The sequence below is a fragment of the Eurypyga helias genome, unplaced genomic scaffold, assembly GCF_000690775.1.
Source record: "Eurypyga helias isolate BGI_N326 unplaced genomic scaffold, ASM69077v1 scaffold45082, whole genome shotgun sequence".
NCBI lineage: Eukaryota > Metazoa > Chordata > Aves > Eurypygiformes > Eurypygidae > Eurypyga > Eurypyga helias.
The window spans coordinates 1-12,893 of record NW_010238740.1 but is presented as its reverse complement, the minus strand read 5'-3'; the positions used below and the strand labels follow the sequence as shown (position 1 = coordinate 12,893).

Genomic DNA, 12,893 nt, shown 5'->3' with positions numbered 1-12,893 from the left:
GGCTGTCATGGCAGCCCTGCAGCTGGGGGACCTGCACTTGGCATCCCTGCTCCCAAACACCACCGGGAATCCCAAGGCTCCAGAGCTTCGTGTTTACGCTCTGTGCGCCGTGACATACAGCTAGAGAACGGCAAGGGGATGGAAAGGTAAAAAGATCAAGCGAGGAGCGCAAGGCTGAAGGCAGGCGCTGGAAAACGAGTTGCGCCAGAAGGTAGACGGGGGTTTAATCAGCCAGAGAATCCTACGGCAGGAAGCGGTACCGGCACAAAAGGAGGAACGAAAGCAGAACAAAGCATGGAAGCAGAGGGGTTGCAATGAATGGGCAAGAAATAATTGAAAAAAAAAAAGAAGAAATAAATTCAAAGCTAAAGGAGGAGGGAGGTGGACAGCAGGGGTATGGATAAGGACGAGCTAAAATGGATGAGAGGAAATTTTGGCAGGGAAACAGAATTGGAAGCAAAAAGCAACTTCTGCTTGAGTCAGTAGTTTGTAGTGTTCATGTTTGGTTTGTGTGTGTTAACCGTAAGAATTCTGTATGTTTTTAAGAGCTGTTTCTCAGACGATAAGAATACCTAGCTGGGTTTCGGAAGGTGTTTTTTAGCAATTGCTTTTGGCGTAGGAATAATCTGTGTTGTGTTCCATACTGTGCATTTTATAACTTAATTTTATCTTAGAAGTGCCTTTACTTTTCCAGTAGACCTGGCTTGTTATTTTTTTTGCAACTGTTATGAATGTAATTACAAAATATGAATAGAATTCTGTTTTACTATGCTCCTAGTAACCAAAGACGATTATTTCTGTTTTTATAGTACATTTGGGAACGCCTTGCTGTTGGTTTTAAACACAAGAATTACCGATCCCGAGAAGGAGTGTGTTTGTGTCTCATTGCTACCTTAAACATGTAAGCTGTTTGTTTCTATGGAGATGTAAGGGTTCTGTCCTTCTGAATGACGTTTTTCTCTGAAACTAATACTTTAAGAAGTCTGGTTCAATTAAATTAACAAATGGGAAAAACCAAACAACTTAACGTGCAAGGTTTCTGAATGAGAGACTAAAGGTATAGTATTTTTGTCTTATTTAAAAGTAGACAAAGAGGTAGTAAGAGAGAGACTGATCTTGATTGATGTAAGTTTGTATGTTACCAAAGCTAAGCTGAAAGTTCATTTATGCATATTTTCTGGTTTCCTGTTAAAAAAAAATCCCAACACCAAAACTTTTTTTCCCCCCAGTTATGGTGCACAATCATTAATCCTCAGCAAGTTGGTACCACATCTGTGTACAGCATTTGGTGACTCAAATAGTCAGGTAAGGATTTCATTATTACTGATGCGTCAACAGCTATAGTTTGACAGAGGAATGAAAGCAAAATAAACCTAGGCGTTGAAGACAAGCTGATAGGCTTGCTTGTATACAACAGATCATTATTTAATACAAGAAACAATAAACCCATTTTCTTCTGAATCAGTCTGTCCATTGGAAGATGAAAGTAGAGTTGCAAAGGCAGCAGTGTTGTGATACAGTGACTCTTTTAGTTTTGTCTTCACAGGCTGAAACTAATCATTACTGAAAATAGTTGTTTCTTATAAAGCATGTTGAAAGAAAAGAAAAAAAAAATTATTGACAGGAAGAATTGCCTCCAGAAGGAGCCTTTACATGAGACCTGTAATAGTCTGCCAAATTTGCTAAAGGAAACATTATCCTGTGCAGGACAGGTAATATTTCCTAAATGGAACTCAAATGGCATTTGAGCACATGCAAGAACTGTAGTTAAAATCAGTCAATTAAGCAAAAACATCTGCAGTGAAAATCAAAAAGCAGTTGATAATGGTGATATCTGAACTTCAGAAAACCTTCAAGTGGAAATGGCTAAGATCTCTCTTGATTTATTTGAAGTTGTGTCTGAGAGAAAGTACTTAGGAATACAGTAAGGAAGAAGGTAACATTGATAGGAGGTGGGCCAATAGGGTAGGTGTTCATGCTGATCTTCTGGGTGCAGCAAAGTCCTTGTCTGCTCTGTATAGCATAGCATTGTTCTGTACTAGAAAAAAACCTGTTAACAATGTCTTGCTTGTTGATCATTAGTAAAGATGTAATTCATATCTTGATAGAGCAATTGTGGGTTTAGTTTGAACTGGTACAAAGAACAATAATAAAGTAATTCTAGTAACTCTTTATAGAGAATAATGGCATTTACTGATAGGCATTTTTGGCAGTTTTTATTGTGGTGACTATGGCTTGATTTTCCCCCCCCAAAGAGGCATTCTATCTTCTTGAACTGTGCTTTCCCCTTCACCTATCTTGTCTCACTGCCGTTCTTGTGATTACGTGGTGCCACGTGATTCCAGCTGAAGGAAGTAACGAAAACGCTGATCCCTTTGGCCCGCTCGTGTGGGCAGTCAGGCCTGTAGTTTCCTAGAAGGGCCTCGCCATGTGTAGAAACAGATGAAAGCCAGATGAAGTGTCGAGACTGAGTGCAGGGAGTAACAAAAAAAAAACTTTCCAACTTTTTTTGGAAGTATTGCCTACTGTGATAGACTCCTAAATAAAGCACATTTTTTCCACAAATATTATTCTTATGTCAATCCAAGAAATTCCTTCTAGAGCTGTTACTTCTAGGATTTTTCATTTACCATCTGGGGATGCTCTAACTTGGAACAAATACCGCCTGGAAAGAACAGTTGTATTTCCTGTCCCTTCCATTCTCACTGTTTAAACTGTTCTGTGAAATGAGCTGGCATGCAGGTCCGTAGAAACTGGAAGATTAGAGGGTTGTCAGCAAATGTTGTGGTTTCATAACCCTGAAGGTAACAGTGTAAACTCTGCATTCACAGGTGAGAGATGCTGCCATACTAGCCATTGTAGAGGTTTATAGACATGTGGGAGAGAAAGTACGAATAGATCTTACCAAGAGAGGAATTCCTCCTGGAAGGTGAGTGAGCTGTTTTGATTTTGTAACCCTGAGCCATTCTGTCTTCCTGTTATCAGAACTTTAAACAAATGCACTAAAACCTTTGTTTTAAAGTTATTACAATTTTTGGTTTATGCTGTAGTTAGTTTTGCTTCCATCGTGGTGTGTAACTGGTGTCCTGACTTTCTTTTGGTGTTGTCTTTTCTGCTTGGAAGGGGCATCACAGGTCTGTGATGAAAAGCAGCCTTACAGGCACCAGTTAAAATCCCCTGACTTTAAGAGAAGCTGGGAGCTGGACAGTGGTAGAAAAATGTTTAAATTTTAAGCAAATATATACTGAGTGCAGTGGGGAAATAATGAGAAAATACTTGAATATATACATCTTGTTCCTTATTCTAGAGTTGCTCTTTAGCCTCAGTGTAGAAGAGTCTCATCTGAAGCACTTAAATCAATAGTTTTCATGCATTGTGCATGTGGGAGAGAGCACAAGCGTGTGTGTACGTGCGTGTGCAATGAGAGTACGGCATATTAACAAGCTACTGCTTTCTTGAAGCTAGTTACAGTAAGAAAAATTATCCTCCCTTGCTTCTTGCTGATTACATCAGACCAATCCTTTCCCCCTTGATGTTTGCTTACGGGCTACAGTTAGATGAGCAAGAGATACTTTTCAAAATAACGACTTCCCAGGTCTGAAGTTGCAGTTCTGGGGTTCGGTGAGAAAGGTGTGCTGGAAAGGAGCGTTCATGCCTCTCGCATGCCTCTTACACATGCCTCTCGCAGAAGGTGAAAGGAAGTTCTGAAAATGTGCTTTTAATCGGTCCTTTCTCCTTCTGAAAAGCAGTTCTGATCTTTAAAGTCTGGCCTGTGTTGTATGTAGATAATACGACATAAAAGTAGCCGTTGTTTTGTTGCTACCTTGGTAAGGGTTTGTTTCATTAAGAAAGCTAGACAGAGCTTGAGATTGTACTTAGCGGGAAAGAGCGTTTATACAATAAAATCTTTCATATTCCTTATTAAAAAAAGTTATGCTTTTTAAAATGTGTTAACCCCTTATCAATTAACACACCACTCTGAGTCTTCATCTCGCTCCTTGATTTTGATAAAACCGACTGTATTTACTGCATGGTGCCAGAGAGAATGTCAGGTTGGATATTGTGCCTCATCAGACCCTTCTTAGAAAACTGTTCGCCCTAGTTTTTAATGACGATTTCTCGGGTATCAAAATACCATAGGAGAATGGTGTTGAATTTATTGTTTCGCATTCCAGGCAGGGTTCAGCCTGTTTAGACAAACGCTTACCCTGCCTGTGGGAATAGGAAGTTGTACACATCCTCTTCCGTTTAATGGCTCTCACAATTTTAGGTTATGAAGAGATCGCATGGTTACCACAAAAGCTTGTCGTGTTACTACTACAATTCCAAAAATTGAGTCTCATAGCCGATAATTTGAACATACAGAGATCCTTCTTGCTTTAAGATGGGTCCAGGGTCCTGGACATTGTTTGGAACAGAGAGTTAAGAGTGCAGGTAACAACAGCCATTGTTTGTACTATGAATGTTGGGTCTGACCATAAGTTTAGGTTCAGCACTCATCCTGTTCACCTTTCCATGTGATACAAACTGAGCAAATCTTGGGATCCAAATAGGATTAAACACCATAGGAGCTTTGCATCCTCAGGGCAATCAACAGCTTCTAATTTAGTTGCAGTAGGTGCCAAATTGTTGTTTCTGCTGTCTGAATCAGTTGCATGCGAAATTCCCCCTGATCTGAGAGCAAGCATAGTCGTACCATTTGCATAAAGAGGCAAGGCTCTACGTGGTGCATGTTAAATAGCTTGTTGCCACTGAGTCTCAGCAGTTTTGCACCTGACAGTCAAAGCTGGTGTAAAATAATACGCAAGCCGAGACTCAGTGCCGTATCCTCCACAGCAGTTTTCAGGCTGGGATGAAGGGGGGAGTTGTGATTTACTTGGGTTGAGCAGAAGGCTACTAGTCTCTGTCCCATCCATTGCTGCCAGAAAGCAGAGTTCCTGTAGTCTCTTCTTACTCCTTCCCACAAGTAACAAAGCGGCTGACAAAGCTCAGGAAAGATGGATTAGCTTGGCGGTAGCTCAGACTGTTGTTGCTGCAGAGGCAGACCTAATTTAAGATGTTTCTTTCCTGGTGTCTGTCAGGTTTTCCTTTCACTTAGATGCGTTGAAATTTTCATGTGGTTATGCAGAAGCTATAATACGTGGAAAAAACTCCCTTTGATGTAGAGCAGCATCTTTTGTTCTGTGGGGAATCCGTGTTCATATCTGTGTGTCTGGGTAGGTTTTAAGGGTTTTAAGTATTACAGATAAGCTGTAGTTGAGACACAGCTGCTTTCCGTTGTTGAGTTTAGCCTTAAAGAACTGCACTGCAGCTCCTTCACGGTATGCCAGTGCATTAAAATTGTGTGTAAACATAGCTATTAAGAGAAAACCCCATTACTTGAGTATTCGGGGCACATGTGATTTAATAGAATGTGGGTGTGTCTAGTTTACATAAATTACACATTAGAGATCTGTGTGTTGCTGCTTGGATACGCTCTGCCCTAAAGCACTGAAAATGAGAGTTCATGTCTGCTGAAAGGAAGGCAGGACAGTTAATCAAGCATTGTTTGGAGAAATTCTTCTACTTCCTTAAATATGCAAATAGATACATGTTGTGTCTATATAAAGCCAAAAGTAGTTAGTAATTTAATAATAGTAGACTTAAGAAATTTTGTAATCTGCATCTGGGAGGCTTGCCTTTGTGGAAAACACTGGGTTTTCTAGAGAAGGTGATTGGACCTATTAGAGGCTTAGGTAGTCAGTAAAACAAGATTGGTTCTTACTTTTGTAGTTGAACTATACTTACTGCTGACAGTATTTTTCTTCAGTGCATTTTTATTCTTTACAGAGATTAATTTGTGACTTTGTTTATAAATCAAATCAGCAAATTACATTTTCTGTCTGTTATTTTCAACTTACAAATCTCAGAATAATATTGTGCTTTTTGCCTGAAGCACATTCCTTTTTCAAAAGAAATAGTAGCAGGTCAGATGTTGGACGTTGGGATGTTGTTTTGTTAAAGTTGCTGCCAAGCAACTCTGACAGCCTTTGGTATTGGGCCTGTAAGTATTAGTGTTAATACACGTGTAAATACTGACAGTGGATGTTATATTTCATGTTCTGTAAGCCAAGAATAGTGAACAGATTTTGTTCTATATGGGCCAAATCAGATTTGTTACAGTGTGGAATCTGTGTGGCTGATTTTCCCTGAATGGAAATAGTGTATGTGGCTCGGGATAGCAGTTGCTTAATTGGAGTGCTAGAAGCTTCTTAAGATCTTTCAAGACGTCATCTGACAACTTTTCCCGCTGTTACCTGAGAAACAAATATATAAAACCAGTTATTTGCTTAGTTCTTCTGTCTAGGGCCACAACTTCACATCCTGAAATGTTAACGCGTTTTTCAGAGTGCATTTCTGAATACTGCATTTTATGTGGTATGCACATTCTACTTATCTGTCCAGTTCATGTTGTAGATGAGGTCCATCTGTGAGTCCAGATGTGGACAAATGCCTCTGCAACATCCTTTTATTTTTTTGGTTTTGTTTTTTCCTGAAGGAGGGAGCAAGGGGAGATAAGTGCAAGGTTTCATATGGGCCATTTCCTGCTTCAGACTCACTTTGGACATGAAGACCAGACTAGTTACTACCATTTCTTCTTCTTTATCCTCCTGCTATTGACAGGGGACTGGTGCTTTTTTGCCTTTTCATCACAAAGTCCCAAATTTTTGGGGATTTCCCTCTGCCTGTCATGCAAACAGTTGAACTAGATCAAGCATGGCCATAACAACAACTTTTCAGTCTCAAAGTGCATTGCACGTTTTTTCTAGCATCTGTGACGCTTGTGTGTCAGCTCAAGCTGTGTTTTAGAAGGGAATGTATTCCTCTCATGGAACGTAATCACCGTAATATGTTAATCCGTTGATAGGCACCTGTCACCTGCCATAGGAGAGGGTTTAGCAGGCTGCCAGGAGCTCCCATTTAAAGTGCTACAACCTCACACATTCATTCTCTGAGACAGGAACAGTCACCCAGCCCGTGCAGAAATGGCCTGCTGTCCTGTGGTTTTTGTCAATGGAGATTTTTTCCTTCCACTCGTGAACCTGCAAAAGGCACCTGTCTGCGCCTTTTTGGGGAAAGAAGAGAGTATTTGTAGTCACTGATGACGCAGTATTTGTATTGACTGATGACTTCACGGATTTAGCATGTCATAGACAGAGCTGGGCTTGCAGATCAGAGATAGAGGAGTAATAATGCTGCTTTTCTCAAGGAACGTTCCTCATTGCTGATGATGGTGAAAACCAGTCTTCACCCAGTTTCCACTTTCTTGGTTTCCTCTTGGCGAGACTCTTTTCCCAAGAGCTAAACTCCTGTAAAATGTTCTTAAATTGGTCATGGCTGCATGAAGAGCTGGGAGGAAGGAGAGGGAGAAAGAACCTTGCGAGAGTCTTTGCAAAATAGTAGTTACAGTTCCTCAAAGCTGTATTAGAGAGGGCTGGATCTAGTGGTGCTTGACTGGATTTTTTTTTTTTTTTTAATTTCTAATTATGACAAAATGCTGTAGAGTGTGCCCCTGGTCATAAAGACACACTTTGGAAGCTTCAGAAGTGGCAGTATGATGGTGTTCTCCAGCCTGCACCACTGACTGCGTAGCATCCCGTGCTGACAAACACGTTTTTTTAATGTTCATATTTAGGACTTGATCAGATATTTTGCCCAGAGTGAGAGGCAACCTGTGTATTATTATAACGTATGTGTAAGGTATAAGGAAGCGTTTTGTTCATCTGTTTACAACGCTCAGGAAAGCATTTTTGAAAACTAAGTTCAAAAGAGCAGGAAATTTTTTTTTTTCTTTTGAATTCTCTAAGATGTGTGCCAAATGCATAACATCAGCCTAACAGGATATAAAAATGAAAGGAAATGTCTCTAGTCTTCATGCTTAGTTTCTCTCAGGATAACAGTTTCAGTCTTTCAGATATGGAGTTCGGTCCTCCTCGTTACCTGGGCGAACTGTCTGTGTGGTGTTTAGTATGGAATCCAGCAGTGTTGAGGAGAACTTGCGGTCACTGGTAAACACTAAAAATAGTGCCGATGGTACATACGACGCAAATGCATTGAGAAGCAAGATGGCATAATGCATTGCTATGTGTATTGATCCTTGTGTGAACTTTTCACTGTGACAGCACATGGCGGGGTAATGGGATTCCACGTGTCATTTACTAAATGCTGGCACCCAAAAAGCATTTCATAGAATAACGGTAGTTTCCCTTTTTCAAGTCTAAGTGCAAAACCCATCATGTTTTGGTATAAACGGCCTTTGGTTTGCAAATTGACCATTTGGGGGCCTACAAGGAAGGTGGGGGGGACTTTTTACAGGGGCCTGTAGTGACAGGACAAGGGGTAACGGGTTTAAATTGAAAGTGGGGAGGTTTAGATTGGATATCAGGAAGAAGTTCTTCCCGGAGAGGGTGGTGAGGCACTGGCACAGGTTGCCCAGAGAAGCTGTGGATGCCCCATCCCTGGAAGTGTTCAAGGCCAGGCTGGATGGGGCTTGGAGCAACCTGGTCTAGTGGAAGGTGTCCCTGCCCATGGCAGGCGGGTTGGAACTGGATGGGCTTTAAGGTCCCTTCCAACCCAAACCATTCTATGATTCCATGATTTCATTATGAGTCTGAGATTTAATATTAAAGCAGTGTAGTCTGGCATTTGTGAATTGCTGCCATTTCAGGCATTTTGCTGTGGCTGCGGTGGTGGTAGATGCCGTGGTGGTGCGTAAAGGAGAGGATGATTGGTTCCAGAGAGAAGACTGACCAGCAAGTTAGGGAAGGATTATGCAAACTCCTACTGAGCTGTGTACGTTTTGGAGATAGGCTGAGGTGGTAAAATAACTGCTGGTTTGTGTTAAGGGTTATTGACTTACACGATTAAAGATTTAAACTAAAACTAAACTAAACTAAAAGTTTGGGGTTTTTTCTATATGCTTGCAGCAGGGTAGGGCTTTTTGTGGAGTTGTAGGCTAAATCCAGGTAGTTCCTGTTGTGTCTTCAGTACAGGACAAATTTGCACGATACCAGATGGAAGTATTTGGAAAGTAAAAGTGAGAGTCCTAACACATTGGAAAGTGTGGGGAAAGGCTCAGGCTTTTTATACCGTTGCCTGGCTGTGGTTCATGATTTAATCACATTCTTCATTATTAGATAACCCTTTCGCTCACTGGTAACTCATTTATGCAGTGTGTTGGAGAGGGCAGGCTCTGCGCAGTGAGACTGCGCCGCCTCTCTACACGGATCATTGAGTGAGTGGTGTGTACCCATGAGGAAAAACTGGTTAAATCTTTGTGTGTCCTTGACTTGCTTTTATATATGGGGTACCCAAGCACCGTTCTTACCCGTTTTTCTTGGTTTCTCTTAAAATAGTTTGGCTTGTGAATTGCAAACCATCTTTAAGTATTTGCTCGTCTAGCAAATTTTGAACTGGGTAATCGGAGTCTCTGGTACTGGCAATGTAGCTGAACTGAACCTGTCCGGAGAGCTGCAGGCTGTCATGTGATTTGTAGTTCATAGCTTTCCGCATTTAAGGTCAGAATTCAGTCCTGCTAGTCTAGTAGCTAAAAATCAACGTGCATGGTAGATATTGCCGTATTCTGAGTAGTCTAAAAATGCAGAAAAGTCTTGGGAGAAGCTGGAGGAGAGGTTCTCAGTTGTTTATGGTTGAGCCGTGTATTATGCCAGCACAAACCCATTGCTAGCCTGGGGGTCACATTTTTTTCTGCCGGGCACTTCCACTGCTTTTACCGAGTTTTCTGCAGAAGTGATGAGAAATGGCTGGTTTAAGTGTTTTGCCGTCTTTCTTGCTTGAATGGCATTGTCTGCCTTGTGGGGCTGGGTGGCAAATCTTGAGGTTTTTGGTTGGCTTTGATGTTTTTGTGGAGTGCGTTTTCTTTGTCTGTATTTACGCGTAGCTAAGAACTTGCTGTCTGTTTTCTGTTGTGAGGGTTTAAATTAGCTGGGCGTGTTGAACACAACCAAAATGTTTAGTGCACCTTAAGTTTAGAAAAAAGTATTTGTTTTCCTGTGGAAATGCTAACTACTACGGAAGTATTTTCATAGCAAAACTGGGCAAATTTTGAGGGAAACTAGTAGTTGTCTCAGAACAAACGTAATAGTAATCCCTATTTTTTTTTTTCTCCCATGTAAACATTCCATAGTTCAAATTGTTGCCTTCTAGTGTTGTGTATAAATCGGGTAATATCCCAGTCACGTGAACACAGTATGTACTCTTACTGAAGCTGAACTTTAGAATTGTAGGGTTTTTAATCATACCAATAATGATGCTCGCTTTTGTTCTTTGCCAGGTTGATAGTTTTCTCTGCATTTGTGCCAAGATGCTCAACTAACTTAAGAAGAGTCCTTTGGGAATTGTTTTTAGATACTCTTAATCACTTGTATATACCATATTACTGTTTTAAATATAATAAATGGATCTCTGTTTTTACCAGTAAAAATATTTTGTTCTTTACAGGTTGCAAACAATCTTTGCAAAATTTGATGAAGTAAGAAACTCTGGAAATATGATTTTAAGTAGCGTCACGGGTGAGTAGGAAAGATCATATGTTTATAATCAGCTTGAGATTAGTACAAGATAAATATTTAAATGCTGGAATTACCAATGTGAGATGGATGTCTAGAAACATGCCAGTACTAAGAAAATGAGACAGTGAGACAAACTATGTTACTGCAAGTATTTTCTGGACTGCAGTTAGAATACAGTTGGAAAAGGTGTTCTCGAAACTGCATGGAAATGAGGAGTGAATCTTTAACAAGTTACATGTGTGCTCAAGTAGAGGATACGAGAATACTACGAAATACTCATGCATGGGAAAAAACCAAATGAACCTTTATTCTGTCTTACGGTATGTTTCTAAAAGAAAAGGGTAATTCAGTGATGAAAGTATTTGTTTTCTTCTCAGTTAGAATGATGAATAATGATTATAATACATGAAGTTTTAAATTATAGAAATAAGTGACTGCAGCATTCAAAGACACTTGAATGTTGAAGATAAAGTCTTTACTGAATTTGAGCTCTTTATTTTGGGTGTATTTCATGAAAACAAAACCTGTTGTGCAGATAATCCTTGGTGCTTCCTATTGCATTCTTGGTATAAAAGAGTAAAACCATAATTATTTCTTACTTAAAACTATAATTTAAGGGAAAACTGTTACATAACAGCACAGCGGGAGAGGTGGTGTGGCAGTGGCTTTAATGTAGTTGTTTTTGAAAGCTTCATGTCTGTCCTCTGCCAAGGAATCAGTAGATCTTGTTTTCTAGGGGAGGGTTCTCTGATGTGTATTTTCCTTTAAAAGCAACCATGCTGACTGAAAAGGAGTCTCTGCTAGATTTAAAAAGTGTCACTATGCAAGAGTAGACATATTTTGAGGTATGCATATGATTTGTTAATGTACTCAAATATCCCTTTTCATTTTAAATATTCTCACCCTTCTCTTGTTAGTGTGAAAACAGAAGAGACTGTAGGTTCAAAGGAATGTGTTTTTACAACCTTTTCTTTGAAGTCGTATGGGTTTCTATGCTGCATTCTGCTTTGAAATACACCATTGCTGTTATCCTTGAAAGAATACAAAAATAGGTTTGTGAAGATTAATATCAAAAGAAAATGAAAAGAAAACATACTAATTTGGGGGAAAAATGTTTTACATAAATGTTCTGTTAGATTGTAAATTTACTCATTGTGGAAGGGTAAGCCATTATGTCTTCTGCATTAAAGTTAATCCTGCTGTATAGGTTTGAGAGACTCAAAGTTGCCTTTTACATGTTTTTGTTTCTGTTGGTAGTTCTCAGGAGAATGTTACATGAGGGATTATAAATGCAGTGCGATAACTTAAATGTGTGTGTGAAAATTAAATACAACATTGCTGGACTAGTTTGCATAGCACTTCTGAGCTTTTTGTCTGTTTTAAGGGAACTGATTAAGTTTTGGGGTTCTTTTAAGCCCTTTTTATCTCATTTGTAAAATGCAGATGCTAATGCTGATCTACAGCAATATTACCTTATTTTGTCTTGTAGGTGGCAATTTCTTTGCAAAAGTTGCTATGGTTCTGTTTTGGTACCGTAGAGACAGAATTGCTCTAATACGCTGATTTCAGTATTTTTGCTTGAAGCTGGCTTATCTGTTGCATCTCTTTAGACATTTTTTTTGTAACTGAAAAGATACTTTTCTATTGTTAGCGCTTTATCTCGGTTTTGGCCTTCATTTATTCTCTGAAGGACAGTTTGTGTTTACCGCTTTGCACGTGTAGTTACTGTTGAATTCCTGTAGCCTCGTTACCAACTTTTCTTCCAGGAGCTTTACCAAACACCTCTGGATAAAGGCCAAATTTTAATGCCTAAATACATCTGTTAGTGTTGAGCATTTTTTTTAGTGCTTTGGATGTTTTGGAGTAGGGTTTGGGAAGGTCCAGGAGAACAGGGTTATTTTTCCAAAGAGGGAGAGGGCAAAAAACTGTTCAGCTTTAATAGAATTAGACTGGCGCAGCTCTGTAGTGGGCCTTTTAACCAGGAAAAGGAAGGGCTTTTTGCCGGATGGAGCTACTTTCCCAAGTAAGTTACCTGTTCTGATGAGGGTTCTCTTCAGTGTGTGATGGATAGGGAAGGGCTCGCTAATACGACTGTCGGAGATGTCAGCTTCTTGGTAGTCCTGAGTGACACTGCTGTGGCAGTAAATCTTGGTTGTGTTGACCTAGTTTCTGAGAATCCCGAGATGTGACTTAGGATTCTTTTGTCAAATCGTACTGATGTCAGTTGTTTGGTCTCTTTGTTCAGCGTGAAAGGAAGAATAAAACCCTCAAAACTTGCAACTTTAATCTGAAAACAAGAATGTTTTCTATAGCATTTTAATA

At 39.9% G+C, this 12,893-nt stretch overlaps 1 protein-coding gene across 1 annotated transcript in view; it reads left to right on the top strand.

The window, feature by feature from the left end:
- LOC104506846 (CLIP-associating protein 1-like) overlaps positions 1 to 10,571 on the top strand; it is a gene marked incomplete at both ends in the record, with an annotated part of 13,212 nt that extends 2,641 nt beyond the window's left edge. The window contains 4 exons of the mRNA XM_010147940.1: positions 810 to 901; positions 1,230 to 1,305; positions 2,832 to 2,929; positions 10,501 to 10,571. Of these exons, the coding sequence (XP_010146242.1) occupies positions 810 to 901; positions 1,230 to 1,305; positions 2,832 to 2,929; positions 10,501 to 10,571 (337 nt within the window). The remainder of the gene's footprint in view (positions 1 to 809; positions 902 to 1,229; positions 1,306 to 2,831; positions 2,930 to 10,500) is intronic.
- Between the last annotated feature and the right edge of the window lie 2,322 nt (positions 10,572 to 12,893).